Source organism: Mustelus asterias, chromosome 15, assembly GCF_964213995.1.
Source record: "Mustelus asterias chromosome 15, sMusAst1.hap1.1, whole genome shotgun sequence".
Taxonomy (NCBI): Eukaryota; Metazoa; Chordata; class Chondrichthyes; order Carcharhiniformes; family Triakidae; genus Mustelus; species Mustelus asterias.
Genome location: NC_135815.1, coordinates 10125677 through 10147526, shown reverse-complemented (window position 1 = coordinate 10147526; position 21850 = coordinate 10125677). Strand labels below are relative to the sequence as shown.

General features: G+C 43.3%; 1 protein-coding gene across 1 annotated transcript in view; it reads left to right on the top strand.

Annotated features, from left to right (window-relative positions):
* wdr27 (WD repeat domain 27) overlaps window positions 1-21850 on the top strand; it is a 411108-nt gene that overhangs the window by 56478 nt on the left and 332780 nt on the right. Inside the window, exons 20-21 of the mRNA XM_078230640.1 lie at window positions 7135-7232; window positions 20016-20137. Of these exons, the coding sequence (XP_078086766.1) occupies window positions 7135-7232; window positions 20016-20137 (220 nt within the window). The remainder of the gene's footprint in view (window positions 1-7134; window positions 7233-20015; window positions 20138-21850) is intronic.

Sequence of the window (21850 nt, the reverse complement as noted above, 5' to 3'; positions counted from 1 at the left end):
AAACTGGAAAATATCACAAGTTGTAGTCGGTGGGGATTGTTGGTGGAGTTGGACTGAGTGTATCATCATTTCCTTATTAATACCCTTCCCAATCTCAATTTGAAAATGTTTTTAAAGTTTAAAGGTTATTTATTAGTGTCACAAGTAGGCTTACATGAACACTGCAATGAAGTTACTGTGAAAATCCCCTAATCGCCACACTCCGGCACCTGTTCGGGTACACTGAGGGAGAATTTAGCACGGCCAATGCACCTAACCAGCACATCTTTCAGACTGTGGGAGGAAACTGGAGCACCCGGAGGAAACCCACGCAGACATGGGGAAAATGTGCAGATTCCGCACAGACAGTCACTTAAGCTGGGAATCAAACCTGGGTCCTTGGTGCTGTGAGGCAGCAGTGCTAATCACTGTGACACTGTGTTTTTGAAAAAGCTCAAAGAAATTGGACTCCAAATAACAACTTAGTGAACTCCACCCCCCCCCCCCCCCACTGTCCAGATAATTGACGTTGAGGGCCTAATACATCACAGACAGTGCTGAGTCCGATGAAAGAGTTATAGATCTCCTACAAGTGTAACGCGACGACCCACAGACTAAAAATTACTGTTGGCAAAGTTACTCTGTGAATGCTTCATGTGCACACACCAAATTTCGCACTCTGCGGTTTTAATGGAGGGATTTCTATAAAATAAATGGATCACACTTCCGTAAAAGCAGTGGCGAGACAGGATTTGGTAACACTGATAATACTTTCCAAGCCTATGAGAATGGATGAGGCTGAGGAATGACTGGTTAGTTGGCAGGTCTAATTTGGTTGTCCGCACCTGGATTTCCTAAAATTTCTTGAGGAACATATTGTGACTTGCATGTGACTACAAGAGTTGAACATGTCATATATTTTTGGAATCATCCTTTACCAGATGGTTGCCTCCAAGTTGTGTTTTAATGATTGTTTTTCTTTTCTGAATATGAGGTATAACCTGGACACAATCCAGAGAAAAGCTTGGATAAACCAATGACTTTTCAGCAAAGCTATCCAAGTACTAGTATTTATTGCGTGGAATATGGTTCATGTTGCAATTATTTTCCAAATGAACATTTTAGTAGTTATAAAAATGTTCTGTTTAAGGTCAAGTGGACATCTAGTAGAAATGCTCAAAATCATGAAGGGTTTTGTTAGAATAAGTAAGGAGAACCTGTTTCCACTGATAGGAGGGTTAGTTTTATTTATTCATTCATGGGACATGGGCGTTGCTGACTGGCTGGCATTTATTGTCCATCCCTGGTAACCAGAGGGCACAGATTTAAGATAATAAGGGAGGTGAGGAGATTGTTAGAATCTGAAATGTAATGAAAAGATGGTGGAAGAACAGGTACAATCGTAACTTCCAAAAGGACAAATACGTGAAAAGGCAAGCTTTGCAGAGCTAGGAGGAAAGAGGCAGGAGAATCATAGAAACCCTACAGTGCAGAAGGAGGCCATTCGGCCCATCGAGTCTGCACCGACCACAATCCCACCCAGGCCCTACCCCCACATATTTACCCGCTAATCCCTCTAACTACACATCTCAGGGACAATTTTTAACCTGGCCAATCAACCTAACCCGCACATCTTTGGACTGTGGGAGGAAACCGGAGCACCCGGAGGAAACCCACGCAGACACGAGGAGAATGTGCAAACTCCACACAGACAGTGACCCGAGCCGGGAATCGAACCCGGGACCCTGGAGCTGTGAAGCAGCAGTGCTAACCACTGTGCTACCGTGCTGCCCCTTGTGCTACCGTGCCGCCCCTAGTGTGAGTGTGAGACTAATTCAATAGTTCTTTCAAAAGATCCGACACAGCCATGATGGGTGAAAATGCCTGCTTCTGTATTCGATTCCGATATACTGCCACAACCTTATAAGGGATCCATAATACTGTCATGCTGCTAAACTCACTTGAGTGTTTATTTCTCTGAAATGTGAAGTAATAGTATCTTCACCCTTAGTCCTCAGTGTGTAATAATTTTGAGCTGAGAGCACAGTCCAGTTTCCTAGGGTTTACTGCAACTTACTGACTTACCCTTGGTACTAGTTAAGTATTTAATTAATAGTTTATCCGCTGATGCACACACTAATACATGAGTGCTTGTTGGCGTTGCGTTTTAATTTGGCTGCCAAAAGCATTCTTCTGGGTATGAACTTGTTTTTGTAATTTCACTCGTTACTAAGAAATAATCAATTTAAAATTGGGTGGTCTACAGACTGCAGCTGTATAGAACTCTGAGAGATGCTTGTAGTTAAGCCTCTATCTTGCTCTGTCTCTCTCTCCCAAAGGGGTTAATTGAAGATCAGCCGGCATCTTGTTTGGCAGCCTGGTTTATGTCTCAAATTTATTTCCATTGAATCAAAATTTTTTAAAAAGTTAATAAAAATAAACATCAGCAGAGATGCTGATTCACTATGACCCTTTTACCCTTTGGCACAAAGTCAAAGCTATCCTCACTACACGAGAGCTTAAAAACATTGGTCATATAAAACAGCACTATTGCAGAGGAATTACACAGAATCTCTAAAGCTATGTAAATAGCAATAATTACTAAAGAGAGAAGGTTCTTCTTAGTTTAAGTATTTGTCATGCTATCTTTTCTTCAGAGGTCGGGAAATACATCTGTTTGCGGATGGGCGGTGAGACGAGAAATTTGTGCCTTTTAAAATACACCGCCCCCCCAACTCCAACACTTATGAGACTTCCCATAAAGACAACTTTGGATCTTCCCAGGTCACCCAAGCATTTCACATCCCAGGACAGGAGAATATCCTTGCTGATGCACCAACCTAGATGTAAACCTCAAAACAAAATACAGCAAGGAACATCCATATGTGTCTGATGTGCCAGTGTGAATGAGAGAATGGATGCATATACCTTCTGTTTTTCCTTCATAAGACCACATAGAAAAAATGAAATAGAGTTCAATTTTGTTTTAAGTTTATTTATTAGTGTCACAAGTAGGCTTACATTAGCACTACAATGAAGTTACTGTGAAAATCCCCTATCGCCACACTCTGGGGCCTGTTCGGGTACATTGAGGGAGAATTTAGCATGGCCAATGCACCTAACTAGCACATCTTTCAGACTGTGGAAGGAAACCGTAGCACCCGGAGAGAAACCCACACAGACACGGGGTGAACATGCAGATTCCACACAGTGACCCGAGCTGGGAATTGAACCTTGGTGCTGAGAGGCAGCAGTGCTAACCACTGTGCCACCGTGCCAGTTTCTCTGAGACCATGAGGACTGTATGAGACTAAGATCTGACTGCAGATTTTTATAAAATATATAGACGTTCCATCATGGCTATTTTGAATTTTTTTAAAGATTGAACAAAGATCTTTAAAATGGCTGAATCTATGTCTGTGACGCCGGAACAAAAGAAGCTATCTGGCAATATAAGGGAAACCTGCACATTGCTGTCTCAGGGGAGCCACAAACAACACCTTGTGGGTTGCACAGGCCAAATTCAAAGAGAGCTTTACAAAGGCCATCTACATTTTATAACCCAGGTTGGCCAGCAGGTTTGCTAAGTCAAAGGGTCCCACAACCTTTCTTTCAATTCTTAATGGTTGAGACATTTAACAACCTTGGGGAACCAAATGATGGATGCAGATCCTTTGTCAAAGTCAGTATGGAAAGATAAGAGTCGCATGACATGGGCCTCTGGCTTGTGGAACCAGTAATATTGCCATGCTAAACTGCAAAGCTCAGTTCTCTGTTTACCATCTAACTGGCTGCTTCATAGAAAAGGAGCTCTGTCCAGGTTGAACGCCTACCCCATGTACACTGCTTCTGCTGGAAATCCGGTACCATTGCCTACAAGACATCTCTGCATGCCTATCTCACCACGTGGTTAACACCACCAGAAAAGTGAATTATACAGCATTGCTTTTCAGCCCATCAACCTCGGTGAAGGAATAGCTTGTTGGATTTTCTGGTCTCTGGCCCCTGTGTGAAACAATATTTATTTTCTCCGTGGTGTTTGCACTGTAAATCTTTCTTTTCTCTATCCCTCTCTTTGCTGTCTGAGTGTCGAGGAAACATTGCAACCGTCCTTTCATGTTTTGAGTGTGTACGAATAGATTAACCCTTTGAGTCCATCCTATCTGAGTCTGCTGTGAGGCTATTAATAGTGATGACATGGAGATGCTGGCATTGGACTGGGGTGAGCACAGTAAGATGTCTCTCAATATCAGGTTCACGTCCAACAGGTTTATTTGGAATCACGAGCTTTCGGAGCGCTGCTCTTTCATCAGGTGGTTCAATAGAAAATTCATCAGGTTATTAATAGAAAATTGGATAGTGCCAAAACTGAGAGGGTTGGGAAATAAGGAGGGAAAAAAATCAAAATATGTTTTTGTTCAATGAATGAATGGTGAGAGGAGAAATTAGTGCTGTTTAAATTAACCCCTCCTCCTTTTTGCAACTTCAGACTTGATCCTTCTCCTGCTTGTCCATCCTGGCTAGGATGGGGATATATCACCTACACGGTGGAAGGCATTTAATATTATTCCGGTACAAACCGCAAATTTGCTTAATATTCCAGAAAAGATCAACTGGTTCAAAGAACAAAGAAAAAGAACAAAGAAAATTACAGCACAGGAACAGGACCTTCGGCCCTCCAAACCTGCACCGACCATGCTGCCCGACTGAACTAAAACCCCTACCCTTCCGGGGATAATATCCCTCTATTCCCAATCTATTCATGTATTTGTCCAGACGCCACTTAAAACTCACTGTCGTATCTGCTTCCACTGCCTCCCCCGGCAGTGAGTTCCAGGCACCCACCAGCCTCCTTATTTTCAAGTTCTTCCATTGCATCGCTCCTCGCTTTCCTTGTGCCCTGCTCCAGCCTTCCAAGATCTCGACACTCATCCAATTTTGTTCTGTTTCGCATCCCCAATTTTAACCTGTCAAACTGAATATCCTGCTCATTTCACCAATGTTTTTTCTCCAAAGCTTTCTTCCTTTCTCTGTATTACTGTGCCACAATTTCTGAACTCTCCCACGCACCTCTCTCTCCGTTCCCACACATGATTCCCGCCCTGCCTCCCCGCGGCTGCTTCAACTGTTTCCATCCCCTCCCCCATTTTCTTTCCTTCTTTCTCCCCCTCGTCCCCAGCCATTTCAGAGTTTCTCCACATCGCTCCACAGCCATTTTCTGCTGCCGCCAACACGACGACGCCAAAGGAAAAAGGAATGGGCAATAAATGCTGACTTTGCCAACATCGTCCACATAGAATCCCTACAGTGCAGAAGGAGGCCATTTGGCCCATCGAGTCTGCACCGACCACAATCCCATCCAGGTCCTATCCCCGTAACCCCATTTACCCTAGCTAGTCCCCCTTACACTAAGGGTCAATTTAACGTGGCCAATCAACCTAACCCGCACATCTTTGGACTGTGGGAGGAAACCGGCGCACCCGAAGGAAACACATGCAGACAAGGGGAGAATGTGCAAACTCCACACAGACAGTGACCCGACCCGGGAATTGAACCCGGGTCCCTGGCACTGGGAGGCAGCAGTGCCACACAGTAACCACTGTGCCATCATGCCGCCCTTTCATATCCAGAGAATTAGTATAAAAAATGGAAAATGAGCTGGTCAGTAAGATAGCAAACCTTATTAATTAACAGCGTTTCACTATCATGTTCTTTGACAATAGCACACGATGATCTGGATTGGGATGGAGGAGGGGTTTGGGTGAAGATATGCAGACTGCAAGATAATGTTTACTCTTACTTGGATGGCTGTGTCAACTTTTCATTTTCTCTGATTTAAGAGTGACTATCTTACCCAGAGCAACATATCAGTCCAAGGTATTTTGTTCTTACATAGTAAAAGACCATCCTGCATCAATGTGCCAAAAGTTTAGATTAGGTAACTTGGCCAGTGGATGTTACCAGCAAATCCTTCAGTATAATAGAAAATGGCCAATCAACCTAACCCGCACATCTAATATAACAGCTATTCTCTGCTAAGGCATGTCTAGTTTGTTATAGCTCGACAGTGTCAAGAGGCATCACTATTTCATTACAAACAAGAGATAATATTGGGGAAGAAATTGGTCTTCAATCCCAGGCAGAACACAGAGGTGAAAAGGACCAATTTCACTAAGCCAAGTACAATGCCCTCAGGACTTGCAATCCATGTGCACAATACTGGCCTCAGATTATACAATGGTATCCCAGGCTGTTGCCTTAATTAGGCACCATGCCCACTGTACATGTTTATGAACCCCAGGGCTGCTCCCCTCATGTTTTCCAGCGATGCCATGTCCATTACGGTAGCACAGTGGTTAGCACTACTGTCTCACAGCGTCAGGGACCTGAGTTCGATTCCCGGCTTGGGTCACTGTCTGTGTGGAGTCTGCACGCTCTCCCCTGTCTACATGGGTTTCCCCTGGGTGCTCCAGTTTCCTCCCACAGTCTGAAAGACCTGCTGGTTAGGTGCATTGGCCATGCTAAATTCTCCATCAATGTACCCGAACAGACGCCAGAGTGTGGCAACTGGGAGATTTTCACAGTAACTTCATTGCAGTGTTAATGTCAGCCTACTTGTGACACTAATAAATAAAAAGAAATTCACAAACAGGTAAAATTTCTTCTCCAGTTTAACTGCATGTAGATCCAGGAAGAATAGGGACCCCGACTCCCCCTACTCAGGCCTTTGCTGGCCCCCTCTCATTTCTTTCCATCCCACTCACAACCTACTTGAGGTTCACTGTCGGTGAGGCAGTTGGCTCAAATTAGTGGTCTACACAGCTGCATCTTGATGTTCAACCGGTGCCAGTAGCTCACCAGTTATCAACCTCCAGCCTGAGGCCCAGTTTCCAGCTTTTCATCTCCAACTTTTGGCCCATGCCCATGCTTGCTTTTACGCCAATCATGTGTTAGAAAAAAAGCACTGCACATTTCCGGAGTTTAAATACGGTACACCCCAACATAAAAAATTTATAGGGAGGGATTGTTTCCCTTATTTTAATTCTTTCAGAGGTCAGTTGTTGTGCAGGTAGCAAATTTTTTGTGTACAATTGTTTGAAGCAGGATTGCCATGATAAAGCAATAATTTGTTGGTAACAAATCTGGTTTATCTAGTTACAAAAGGAAGAGCAAAAGCAGATTGGTTGGCAAATTCAAGATGGCTGACACGCAGGAGATCAGTTGCCTGTCTGCAGTGAATGACTTCTACTCCTGTATCCTTTTGTTGGTCATATAAAGTTTACTTCCTTAATAGTTTTTGTGGTATTACTTGTTTCTGGGATGTGAGCATCGCTGGCAAGGCTAGCGATTATTGCCTATTCTTATTTGCCCTTGAGCAGGTGGTGGTGGGCCGCCTAGCTTGCTAACTCCATTTCAGAGTGCAATGAATCAATCATCTTGCTGTGGGCCTGGAGCCACATAATAGCCACTCCAGGTAAGGACGGCAGATTTCCTTCCCTAAAGGACATTCGTGAGTTTTTACAACAATGCGGTTGTGTCATGCCGATTATTAGTAATACTGGCATTTTGTTCTAGATTTATTAATTACCAGGGTGGGATTTGAACTCTTGCCTCTGGAGCATTTTGATTTGATTTTATTGTCACATGCATTGGGATGCAGTGAAAAGTATTGTTTCTTGATGGCTATAGAGACAAAGCATACCATTCATAGAGTACAGAGGGGAAATGGAAAGGAGAGGGTGCAGAACGTAATCAAATTAAATCAAAATTCTTGTGTCTGGAGCATTTGTCCGGACCTCTGGATTACTGGTCTGTAACATTACCATGCTACCACCAATCTGTGCACGGGAGAATATTCTTCAGATATTTTTATTATATATTAATGAGTTCTGAAATTAACTCTAGTGCACTAAAACTAATTTAGCTTTTTTAATATATCTGTAAATATATAAATCAAATATATATATATAATATTTGTACACTCTGCAGTTCTCTATCAAGAGGAATAGAATGAAAAGATGTCATGAATTATAGCTTTTGCCATTATTGCTTTGGCTGCCTTACATTTCTTCACAGATGCCAAGATAAATAACTTAATGCCATATTTTCTTTGCCTCAAGTCTAGTGCACATTCTGGGTGTTTGCTCTAGTTCAATCAATAGGGAAAACATATGCTTGGACCATCATCATTTTCCCTCAAAGCAAACGTCATTGGGTTTATTTTCCTCGATTATTTTTAGCAAAAAATAGATCTGTGTGAAAGCAGCACTGCTTTACATTTGCATCTCCTGTTTGCTGAAACAGTGAATGTCGGAAAATAAACTGCAATGTCTATTACCTCCGGCTTTGTCTCAGATCGGAAGCCTGGTTAGCCCAGCTTTCTCTGACGAAGGGAGTAGTTCCTTTCTCTGTTAGCAACCCTCAAGCAATATGGCACAACAGTAGTCTTGCATTCTTTCTTTTAGATCCGCATCTATCCAACATGCAAGTAAATAATACTTGCACTTGTCACACTGAATTATCAGTATGCTTCATGCAATTAATTACTTTTGAAATTTAGAACGTAAGTCGCCAAATTTGAGCAGCAATGTCCCACTAACAGAGGTGAGGTGAATGAGGAGTTATTCTGTATTTTGTCATGTTGTACAGGATGCTATAGGAGAACACGAATAAGCCGATGAAGCAAACTTGGGATGAAGCACAGGGGGCGGCACGGTGGCACAGTGGTTAGCACTGCTGCCTCACAGCACCAGGGACCCAGGTTCAATTCCTGGCTTGGGTCACTGTCTGTGTGGAGTTTGCACGTTCTCCCCGTGTCTGCGTGGCTTCCTCTGGGTGCTCCGGTTTCCTCCCACATTCTGAAAGAAGTGCTGGTTAGGTGCATTGACCGGACTGTGGCGACTAGGGGAATTTCACAGTAACTTCATTGAAATGTTAATGTAAGCCTTACTTAATGACTAATAAATAAACTTATAAGCAGCACCAATAAGACAAAACCTCTCTGACATGCCTAGAAATCTGTGAATGCGCCAACGGCCCTAGGGTATTGGGGGGACAGATAAAAAAACTTCAGGTACCGTTTTTTCTGTCCTCATCTAAATCATGCAGTGTTGTAAAAAAACCCAAAACACTCACATCCTATGACATTTAATGGCAGCAGAACCAGGAATGAGTAAGAATGGGGAAAAATTGCAAGTCTGGCAGTGGAGGCAATAAATCCAAGTATACAGAGTAAAGTTCAGCAAAGTTTAAGAACACAATGAAAGACAATTTTGCCCAGTAAGTCAAACTGTGCTATAACTTTAAGAAGTCTAGCTGAGCAGACCAGGTGTGTGGATTCATGGAGTGAGTTATGGGTGTGATTTAACTAGAGTTGTGACTTCTAATGTGGGACCCTTTAATGTGTTTGCCATGGTTGTACTTGCCTTTTGGCATGAACTTATTCTACTCCTGAAATCCCAGGTTGTGTAAAATGCGATTCCAAAATGCGGGAACTAGGTGACTAAAGACATAACCACCAATGGTGGAGCAAAGAAAAAGGCGATGCACAAGAGGTCAGAATCAGACGAACAAAATCTTCCAGGAGATTGTAGGGCTGGAGGAGGTTACAGGAATATGATGGGGGGAGACCATTTAAACACAAGGATGAGAATTTTAAACTGGGCACTGAGAGACCGGGTGCCAGTGAAGGTCTGCAAGAACTGAGTGGGCGACACTTAATGAGAGAGAGTTTGTAGACAACAGAAGTATATAGTCTTTATGGAGAGGATCTAGGATCTGAAGCTCAGTTTGTGCCAGAGTAGGACATTAAGATCGTAAACAATCCTGATCCATCCTGTGACAGAGACAATAGAGAGGAATGGACTCAATAAAAAGAGAATGGAGGTTGTGGCAGGACTGAAAGGAGCTGGTTTCAGTTTCCCCATTGTTTGAAAGAAATGTTGACTCATCCAAGATCATTTTTTCCAATGGCGGGGTTGACCTCTCTGCTACTAGAGAATTGGATGGTGAATGTATCCCTGCTGATCAGGGCTGCCCTGCAGCAACTTAATGCTGCAAGAAGTGTTGATTGGCTGGAGGCGAGACTTCCGCCCCTTACTCGGGTAGATGTTCTGCTTCAGAGAACTGCTGGCCAATCTGATTGGCTGCAGCTCTGCAGTCTCAACACCACCAGGAGTGATGGCCACGGCTAGGACTACAAATAGTCCCCAGAATCATGGTGCCGAAACCCCAAGACATGCGAAGGTTTGAGACCTTGCAGCAATAAGTGGGATGGTTGGGGGTGAGAATCATGAAGAGCAGTTGGGGAGGGAGCACTTGCAGATGGGGGGGGCGGTCACCCAATTTCAAAAAGCAGTTAGTAATGGAAGCATCCCATCACCCACCTGGGGCCCAAGCGGGATAATGTGCCCCATTCTGGAATCCCTCTTTCAGGCATGGGGCAGGAGGCAGCCCTTAGCAGCCATTAATTGCTGACCGCCCTGGCCTCATCTGCCCCTTCCATGTAAGGCAGGCAGGAGAGTGGTAGGAATGCCACCCAGGAAATTTCATGGGCCCCCACCACCTACAAATCCACCATTGGCAGCCCGTAAGATTTTACCTGAATGTTTGTCAAGCAGCAACACATTGGAGAGGATTTGACACCTGGGGGAGAAGTAAAGTTGTGTCTCAGCAGCATGTTTATGGAGATTGATCAGGCGTTTCTTTATGATATCATAATATCACAACATCAAAATTCGATGATGGACAACATAGGTCATTGAGGGATTTTGGAGATAATGGTGTGGAATGGGAAGAAAAGCCATTGGAGGAGATGCTCTTTCTATGATTGGTAACCAGTCAGAATCTAAACATCTTCCCTTGACATTCAATGGATTTACCATCTCTGAATCTCCCAACATAACATCCTTGGGGGAGGGGTGGAGTGTCATCATTTCTGCCCTTTTAAGAAACTTTGCTAACAATGCAAGTTTCCCCATCCTCAATGATGGAGGAGCCCAGCACATCAATGCAAAAGATAAGGTTGAAGTATTTGCAGCAATCTGCAAATGGCATAAGTGCCGTGTGGATGATCCATCTTGACCTCTTCCAGTGGTCCCTTGCATCTCAGATGCCAGTCTCCAGCCAATTCGATTCACTCTACGTGATATCAAGAAACAGTTGGAGGCACTGGATACTGCAAAGGCAATGGGCCCTGATAACATTCTGGCAAAAGTACTGAAGACTTGTGCTCCAGAACTTGCTGCTCCCCTTGCCAAGCTCTTCCAGTACAGTTACAATATTGGCATCCGACAATGTGGAAAACTGCCCAGGGATGTCCTGTACACTGAAAGCAAGACAGATTCAACCCGGCCAATTACCGCCCAATCAGTCTACTCTCGATCATCAGTAAAGTGATGGAAGGGGTTATCAACAGTGCTATCAAGCAGCACCTGCTCAGCAATAATCTGCTCAGTGATGCCCAGTTTGGGTTTCGCCAGGGTCACTCAGCTCCTGACCTCATTACAGCCTTGGTTCAAGCGTGGACAAAAGAGCTGAATTCCAGAGGTGAGGTGAGAGTGGCAGCCCTTGACACCAAGGCTGCATTCGACCATGTGAGGGATCAAGGAGCCCTAGTGAAACTGGAATCAATGGGTATCAGGGGACAAACTCTCTGCTGGTTGCAGTCATACCTGGTACAAAGGAAGATGGTTGTGGTTGTGGAGGGTCAGTCATCTAAGCTCCAGGACACCTCTGCAGAAGTCCCTCAGGGTAGTGTCCTTGGCCCAACAATCTTCAGCTGCTTCATCAAGTTCCCCCCCATCATAAGGTCAGAAATGGGGATGTTCGCCGATTATTGCACAATGTTCAACACCATTTGCGACTCCTGAGATACTGAAGCAGTCCATGTTCAAATGCAACAAGATCTGGACAATATCCAGGCTTGGGCTGACAAGTGGCAAGTAATATTCATGCCACACAAATGCCAGGCAATGACCATCACCAATAAGAGATGCTCTAATCACCACCCCTTAACATTCAATGGTGTAGACGTCACTGAATCCCCCACTGTCAACATCCTTGGGCTTACCATTGACCAGAAACTCAACTGGGCTCGCCACATAAACACAGTGGCTACAAGAGCCGGTGAGAAGCTAGGAATACTGCGGCGAGTAACTCACCTCTTGACTCCCCAAAGCCTATCCACTATCTACAAGGCACAAGTCAGGAGTGTGATGGAATACTCCCCACTTGCCTGGATGGCTGCAGCTCCAGCCAAGAAGCTTGACACCATCCAGGACAAAGCAGCCCGTTTGATTGGCACCACATCTACAAACCTTCAATCCCTCCACCACCGATGCTCAATAGCAGCAGTGTGTACAATCTACAAGATGCACTGCAGCAATTCACCAAAGATCCTTAGACAGCATCTTCCAAACCCACGACCACTTCCATCTAGAAGGACAAGGCAGCAGATAAATGGGAACACCACAAGTTCCCCTCCAAGCCACTTACCATCCTGAGTTGGAAATGTATTGCCATTCCTTCGCAGTCGCTGGGTCAAAATCTTGGAATTCCCTCCCTAATGGCATTGTGGGTCAACCCACAGAACATGGACTGCAGCGATTCAAAAAGGCAGCTCACCACCACCTTTCAAGGGCAACTAGGGATGAGCAATAAATGGTGGCCAGCCAGCGACGCCCATGTCCCACAAATGAAAAAAAAGTTATATGAATCCAAGCAGCCTGTATTAACCTCCATTTTCCATTTGAGTATGGTGAACTCCTGGATTTACCTCCTTCCCCTCATTAACTCTGTCCCATCTCACTTTCATTTTCTTGCAAAATGACTCGATGAGTGCAAGACAAAAAGCTTTATTACCATGTCTCCTTTTTCAGCAATAATCTCTGGATTGTTACCTGAACCATGCACCATTTGGCATAGGGTCAAGCAGGTTAGAGAAATAAAAGCTAAAGGAGTGGTGTGGGAAGAGGAGTTTCGATTCATGGAGCACTGGTATCAATACTCCAGGTAGAGTGAGCTATTCTGTTGGGATGGGCTACACTTGAACTGGGCTGGGACCAGTGCTCTGGCCACAATTGTACGATTAGGGCCCTGATCAAGGCTTTAAACTAAAATGTTGGTTGTGGGGGGAGGAAGGATGTTGAGATGAAGGGCGATTTAGAAATCCAAAGAGTGAGAGGTGGAGACATTGGAAGGGCAATGTGGGTAAAGGCAAGCAGAAAGGGACAGAGGGTTTAATAAAAAACGTCCATTAACAAATGAGCTCATTGCAAGAAATAGAAGTTAAAAAAATGAAATTATAAATTATTTATCTGAATGCGCAAGGTATTTGCAATAAGATGGATAAACTCTTGGCATAAATAGAGGTAAATGACTTAAATCAAATTGCCATTACATAAACATGATTACAAGGTCATTCGGCTTGGGAAATAAATATTCCAGGGGAAACAATATTTTAGAAAGAGAGATGAAATGGCAAAGGAGGTGAGGTTGCCTTGATACTACAAGGTGACATAAGAACTTTAGAGAGAAGGCTCCTGGCCTCAGGAGACAATGAAGTAGAATCAGTATGAGTAGGAAAAGAAATAGTAATCGCTTCTCGGCCTTTTGGCTAAGATCAAGTGTATGGTCGGCAGCCCATGGTCGGCCGCGCTTGGTTGAGGTCATTAGGTTACACTGAAGCTTCATATGTTTCATATGAAGCAATTTTTAAAAGCGGCATCTCGGCCTTTTAGCTAAGATGCAAATGAGCTCAAGTCTTGGAGGAGGAACCTCCCCCTTCTCCAATCAGCTTGGCTCATGTAGATCAGGCCCAGGACAGGGTGGTTTGGTCGCTCGCCCTGTCTTGTCAGCCTGGATCTGAAATGTCTCAACTTGTTGAGACTCTGAATTGGATTTGATTTGATTGAATTGGAAAAGGATAAAAAATAAAGAGTGTGAAAACACTGGTGAGAGTAGTCAGAGGCCCCTTAAAAGTAGTTGTACTGTTGGACAGTGCATTAAACAAGAAATCATTGGAGCTTGTAATAAAGGCAATGTAATAATTGTGGGGTACTTTTATCTTCACACAGACTGGAACTAGTTCATTAGTAGGCTTGAATTTTACCACCCCACCTGACACAGGAATTGGAGTGGGCGAGGGGCGGACAATGGGAAGGTCTGTCGACCTTGGGCAGGAGTTTATGATTTTGGGACAAGCGAGGCTGTAAAAATCCTGCCCATAATGTCTTAGTAATAGTTCCACTGGGAAATAGTGATCATAATACCATTGAATTCCAGATCAAATTTGAAAGTGACATACTCCAATCAAAATCAAGAATCTTAAACTTAAACAATGCCAATTACACAGGTATGAAGGGTGAACTGGTGAAGGTAAATTAAGTAAATAGTTTATAAAGTATAGCTGCAAATGAAGAGTGGAATACGTTTAAAGAAATAATTCAAAATGTCCAACAAAAATATATTCCGTGGAGAACAAAAACTCAGCAACAAAGACCCACCAGTGCTCACTGAGGAATTTAGGGATAGTATTAGATTAAAAAATTAATATTGCAGAAGACAGTTACACATCTGAGGATTGGGGTGTTTTAGAAACCAGCAAAGAACTAAAACCAAAAATTCGATAAAAAGGAAAAAAAAAGTTAGAAAAGTGGGATTTTAAGATGAAGGAGATAGGTCAAAATCTAGTTGCCAAACTTAATGTTGAGTCCTGAGGGCTGCAATATGCCTAACCAGAAGATGAGATGCTGCTCCTACAGCTTGCCCTGGGCTGCGCTGGGGCATTGCAACAGGACCAAGAATAGACATGTGGGCATGAGAGCAAGGTGCTGAGTTAAAATGGCATGCAACAGAAAGATTGAGGTCATGCTTGTGGTGAGCAATCATAACCCAACCTTCCTGTTGCGTGCCATTTTAAGCATTTTAATATTCCACACATGTATCGCCTCAATGCAAAACTCCCACTCCTACGCCCGGCCACCCGTCTTGTGTTCTTAAGGTTGCTACTTTTTATTGCAGTTTTTACATTCTCGCTCCTTTTAGTTCTGAAGAAGAATCTATTGCGGTGAAACATTAGCTGTTTCTCTGCTGATAGATACTGGTGGACCTGTAGAGTTTTTCCAGCAAACCCCGTTCTTGTTTCAGTTAGAAGTCTCACAACACCAGGTTAAAGTCTAACAGGTTTATTTGGTAGCAAATAGTGGCTTTTGCTACCAAATAAACCTGTTGGACTTTAACCTGGTGTTGTGAGACTTCTTACTGTGTTTACCCCAGTCCAACGCCGGCATCTCCACATCTTGTTTCAGTTCCCAGTCGCTGCAGTATTTTGCTTATTATAAATAATATTATCTCTATATGTGAGAACAGCTGAAATGGAACAACTTTCTTCTAATCTAGCAAGAGAGAAGTTAATTTTAGAGCTGATATGGTTAAACAGTTATAAGAGATTTGGTAAAATATAGAAAAGTCTGTTTTCAATTTGCTACGGTTCTTGTGTACTTTTGTGTACTTTTACTGTATTCTCATTAAGTCAGCTTTTCTGAATGAGATCCAAAGCTATTCTTTATTATGGGGAAATTCTTGTGAGTTTCACTTACTTTCCTTGTTAAATCTGACGCCCACACGGTACAACTTTATTATTTCTGTCTGCCGTGTCCACATTCCTGCTACCGTGTTCCTCCTCTTATTGGGCTTCAGTTGATTGGATCATTTTCAGTAAAATAACTCTAGGAAGTGACAAAAAAGTCTCCCTAATCTATACATCATGTATTGCAGATAGCACCTATTAAAATTGCGCAGTTTTGGATTTCTGAACCCATCACGTTATGATGTCAAAAGAGAAAATGCTGGAAAATCTCAGCAGGTCTGGCAGCATCTGTAAGAAGAGCAAAGAGCCGAAACGTCAGCTCTTGCTCTTCTTACAGATGCTGCCAGACCTGCTGAGATTTTCCAGCATTTTCTCTTTTGGTTTCAGATTCCAGCATCCAGAGTAATTTGCTTTTATACATTATGACGTCAGTTTTCTTAAGATGTTCTTTAATTCTCCCAAGTACAACATATGTAAAATTACACAGACATTACAATGGAATGTATTGCCAGCAGCTGGTTAGGTTTAAACTAATTTGTAGGATTCTGAACCAAACTAGTTGAAAGTCCAAAATGTCGGCATTTGGCTGTTTTGGATTTATTTTCGAATACTTGAATTTGGATCAGGCTCATTCTCACGTTGAACTTGGTTACACTTTTTGTCATACAATTGGTTAAATGTGCAGTAGAATGACCAACTTGTAATAACTTTGAAGGCAACTCATTGTGGTTTCAATTTATGAAAGGTTTAGTATCAGCAATAGTTATTTATGTACAAGCGATGGTCTACAGAACTGCAATACACAACTACTCTCTCCTGCTCCCTGGCTCCAACTGAGGTTCCTCCCCAACCCTCGCTCCCGGTTGGTTCGACTTCCCACGCTGCCTCTCCACAGGATCTGGTCCAATCACATGGCCCTCAGGGATCGCCCCCTACAAAAAGTAGCAACCTTGGACCTCATGGGATAAAGGGGGAGGTGGCTAGATGGGTGGAGAACTGGCTTGGTCACAGAAGACAGAGGGTGGTAGTGGAAGGGCCTTTTTCCGGCTGGAGGCCTGGTGTTCCGCAGGGCTCTGTATTGGGACCTCTGCTGTTTGTGATTTATATAAACGATCTGGAAGAAGGTGTAACTGGGGTGATCAGTAAGTTTGCGGACGACACAAAATTGGCAGGACTTGCAGATAGTGAGGAGCATTGTCAGAAGCTACAGAAGGATATAGATAAGCTGGAAATTTGGGCAAAGAAATGGCAGATGGAGTTCAATCCTGATAAATGTGAAGTGATGCATTTTGGTAGAAATAATGTAGGGAGGAGCTATACGATAAATGGCAGAACCATAAAGGGTGTAGATACGCAGAGGGACCTGGGTGTGCAAGTCCACAGATCCTTGAAGGTGACGTCACAGGTGGAGAAGGTGGTGAAGAAGGCATATGGCATGCTTGCCTTTATAGGATGGGGCATAGAGTATAAAAGTTAGGGTCTGATGTTGCAGATGTATAGAACGTTGGTTCGGCCGCATTTGGAATACTGCGTCCAGTTCTGGTCGCCACACTACCAGAAGGACGTGGAGGCTTTGGAGAGAGTACAGAGGAGGTTTACCAGGATGTTGCCTGGTATGGAGGGGCTTAGTTATGAGGAGAGATTGGGTAAACTGGGGTTGTTCTCCCTGGAAAGACGGAGGATGAGGGGAGACTTAATAGAGGTGTATAAAATTATGAAAGGCATAGATAGGGTGAACGGTGGGAAGCTTTTCCCCAGGTCGGTGGTGACGTTCACGAGGGGTCATAGGTTCAAGGTGAAGGGGGGAGGTTTAACACAGATATCAGAAGGACATATTTTACACAGAGGGTGGTGGGGGCCTGGAATGCGCTACCAGGCAAGGTGGTGGAGGCGGACACACTGGGAACGTTTAAGACTTATCTAGATAGCCATATGAACGGAGTGGGAATGGAGGGATACAAAAGAATGGTCTAGTTTGGACCAGGGAGCGGCACGGGCTTGGAGGGCCGAAGGGCCTGTTCCTGTGCTGTATTGTTCTTTGTTCTTTGTTCTTAAGAACGCTACCACACAACTGTAGGCAGTATTTTACCATGAAACGTGATTACAATGCCGTGTCTGAAATTGGTAGACATTTACATTTGTGACCACCATTTATTGGCATGGCAATGTTGAAGTTTTGGCCAAGCTATCAGCAGAATGGGCAGAGTGGAAATGAGGAACTTCACCTCAGAGAGCTGGGGAAGGTGGAGTGAAAGTCAACTTTGCTTTTCCTATGTGACTGAGGATAGTTATCAGACATCTAATAATCGCTTGCCTGTTCTTGCCATAGAACAATGCAATTTGAAGATGAAAAAGAATTGGATTCGGATCATTGTATTTAAACATTTTAGATAATCTTGTTTTTTGTAATGAACTTTTCATGCATAATCAACATTAAGATTTAGAATCACAGAAGCCCTACAGTGTGGAAGGAGGCCATCTGGCCCATCGAGTCTGCACCGGTCACAATCCCACCCAAGCCCTATTCCCATAACCCTACTAACCCCCGACACTAAGGGGCAATTTAGCACGGCCAATCAACCTAACCCGCAAAACTTTGGAGTGTGGGAGGAAACCGGAGCACCCAGAGGGAACCCCCGCAGACACAGGGAGAACGTGCAAACTCCACACAGACAGTGACCCAAGCCGGGAATCAAACCCGGGTCCCTGGCGCTGTGAGGCAGCAATGCTAACCACTGTGCCACCGTGCCGCCCACCATTTATAATTCATGTGGCTGGGTGTCATGTTTTTCTTTATAATGGTGCTGTGAAGCGCCTTGGGAAAGGTGCTATTCAAATATAAATTGTTGTTGCTACAATTTGGTTGACTTGCGAACTTTAACTTTGTCCCAAAAAGATTTTTAAAGAAGCTTTGTAACAGATCATTGTTTAATTAGTTATTTTAGAAAAATAATGCTGTGTTTGTCAGGCTGGCATTTCCCAGTTCCCATATGTTATCAATTTTTGTTCTACTGCTCTTAAGTCTGTTCTAGTTCTCTGGATAATATATTTCTAACTATCTGTAGCTCCATCCCATTCTATTTATGTCTGAAAAAGTTTAAATGGAGCAGAAAACCCCTGGCCCTTCTGGCACATCCCCACAGTAACGTCGGCAGGATGGAACAGCTACAGATTAATCTGGGTTTCAGATCTCCCAGGCTGTGGCTTAACCTCGGGGTATTTGTCTTCACCTTTTGGGGTCAATGCCCCTGTCCACCTGGTGCAAAAAATAAAGTTATGAAAAGCTATTATATGGTCATGCGTGAAATCTGAGATTTGAACTTGCCCCTTTGAAGAAATTGTACGCCGGCTAGAGATTTGTGTATCAGGAAATAATACTTAATTGAGTTTGCCATGGGTGTGACGTGACAATTTAGCCACCAACCAAGTAAAATGTTACTTACTCATTTAGAAAAAAGTAACATTTTCTATTTGAACTGTTAATAACTAGAGTTTGACTGTGTTCTCTGCACTAAGATAGCACCAGAGTGTGGCGACTTCTTGTAAGCTGTGCCCAGCATACCTTCTAGAGTCCTAGAGTCATAGAGATTTCTAATTCTATCTTTTACTCTCGTTCTATGACACCACATTCTGCACTGTCTCCTTTGATTCTCTGTGTACATACGGTATGCTTTGTGTAGCGTTCAAGAAACAATACTTTTCACTGTATTTTTACGTGTGTATTAATACATGTGACAATAATAAATCAAATCACAGTTTGCCAAGTTTTCTTTCCTTAAGTTTGTACTTAATAAGATTGCAGTCTTGTTCCTCCCCCCTCCTTCCACAACTGTCCCCAAAGATGGTTTTGTGAACTTATCGGCTGAGAGGCACTATTGGCAGAAGGCGCCGTCCCAGATTCCAATGGAGTTAGATGATCTCAGCCATTGTAATGATACAGTTGCTATGTTTAGCTTCAGCTCTCTAGAATTCCCCAGAGGGGACTGTTGGAGGTGTGATGCCCCTATCTTTTGACCAGCGATCATGTGACGATGTGTGTGTACCTATCAAAAATGGGGTTGGTTTTGATGTCTCCCATGGTCCTGTTATCATCATTGCCAAGGCCGAAACTTGAATAGCAGCCAGCTGGCAACTGGCATCATGCGGGGAATCAAATGCCTTCAGGAAAGGAGAGAAGAGAAGAATAATCAGAAATCTGACTTCTTTGTTGAGATCTATCCTACTGTATTAGGCACCTTAAAGTAATTTATCCCCATTCGGAACATTTTTGGAACAATTTAGCTGAAGTCAGCAAGTTTGCCTAGAATTAAATCTGAAGGCTGTGAGTTCTGCATGTGGGCGGTAGGGAAGAGTAAATTGCTTTTAGTTTGCTTTTATATTGTTTATAGCTATTAATGTTTCTATGATACCACTCAGAACTGTTTACCTTAATGGAAAGAAATTGCAGATATTGTTCTGACAGCTGGCACAAACCGTGCTTTGGAAGTGTTTGATCTGAATGTTGGCCGAAGTGTAGTAACTGTTCCAGATGCTCATGCTAGACCTGTGCACCAGATTTGTCAGAATAATGTAGGTCATTGCTTTTACAACCTTTTCTCTATTTCTATATTAAATATAGTGGTTGCTCACTTAACGTGTTGGAATATTTGACATAAGATATTATGTACAGTGCATCTTGACCCCCCCTCCCTGTTTTATATCGCATATGTTCATAGCAAGACTCTATGGGGTTAAAACAAAATACTGCTCGTTTTCCTGGACGTAATTGATGGTATACTTCTAATCTATACCAGAATCATTATTGAGGTTTATAAAATCATGAGGGGCCTAGATAAGGTGAATAGCTAAGGTCTTTTCCCCAGAGTGGGGGAGTCCAAAACTAGAGGGCATAGGTTTAAGATGAGCAGGGAAAGATTTTAAAGGGACCTGAGGGGGCAGCTTTTTCACACACAGGGTGGTGCATATGGGGAATGAGCTGCCAGAGGAGGTGGTAGAGGCAGGTTACAGTTACATTTAAAAGACATTTGGACAGGTACTTGGATAGGAAAGGTTCAGAGGGCCAAACACAGGCAAATGGGACTAGTTCAGTTTAGGAAACTAGTCAGCTTGGACGAGTTGGGCAGAAGGGCCTGTTTCCTGTATATCTCTATGTCTCTAATCAGGAGCTCCAGGGTCCATCCAAAATTGATCTTCAATGGCAATCGAGATGAGTTGTCGGGCAATGTCTTTTGGGCCAACAGAGGCTGCTGGACTCCTGTGTCTGAATTCAATTTGGGGAGTTGACCCTGCTGGGAATACACTCTAGGGGCATGAAGTAACCTACTCAGTCCATGCAAACAATCTTACGCATTTCAAACAGAGTTGATGGCTTTGGGCAAAGACAGAATGGGTTCTGTTCCTCTGCCCTTTGAGTGGCCCCCCAGAAATTCCGGTGATCACCAAGTGTGGGCAGTACAGGATGTGAATTATTCTAATCACAAGTTCTTGCTTAAAAAGTTGAAACTTTTCAGCATTTCTCTCCAAGTGTTTTCATGTTACCTAAGTTTTAGATTGCTCTTTAGGAAGTAAAATTCAATAGCAGAAGTCAGTTGTGGCAAAAGTATTAAAAATTATGTAGACGCAAAATACTGCAGATGCTGGAGATCTGAAACACAAACGGAAAGCACTGGGGGAAAGAAATCAACAGTTCTGGCAGCATCTATGGAGTGAGAGAAACAGAGTTTCCACATTTCTTTCGAACCCTGACCAAGAGTCATATTGGACTTGAAACATCAAAGACTGAGGTGGTTCAAGAAGGCAGTTCACCAACACCTTTTCAAGGGCAATTAAGGATGAGCAATGAATGCTGGCCTAGCCAACAATGCCCATAATCACTTGAATCAATAAAAAAGACTCCTAATAATTGGTTAAATTGAATACGTTTTCAGATTGTGCAAAATAAATTGGTCCACCAATAGCCATCCATAAACTCTACTAAGAGCACTGCTAAAATGCTTTGAAAGGAGAGATTTTACAGTTCTCTTTACAGCAGTGTTTCTCCAGATGACTCCAGACATCTTCATTTTTATATAAACATTCGCCAAAAACCTACGTCCTCGTTTGCAGGATTATCCAGTGCCATTGAAAGTGAATGGAATTTTGGCTGGAACAGCAAATTCCCCGTTCTAACTAGCAGTGGGGTGGGCACAGACGAGACGAGAATTCCAGGAGAGTTTCAGAGCTGTTTTTCGGCGAGAGGAAAATTCAAATCTAATCACATTTCGAGTAAAAAATGAGACAAAG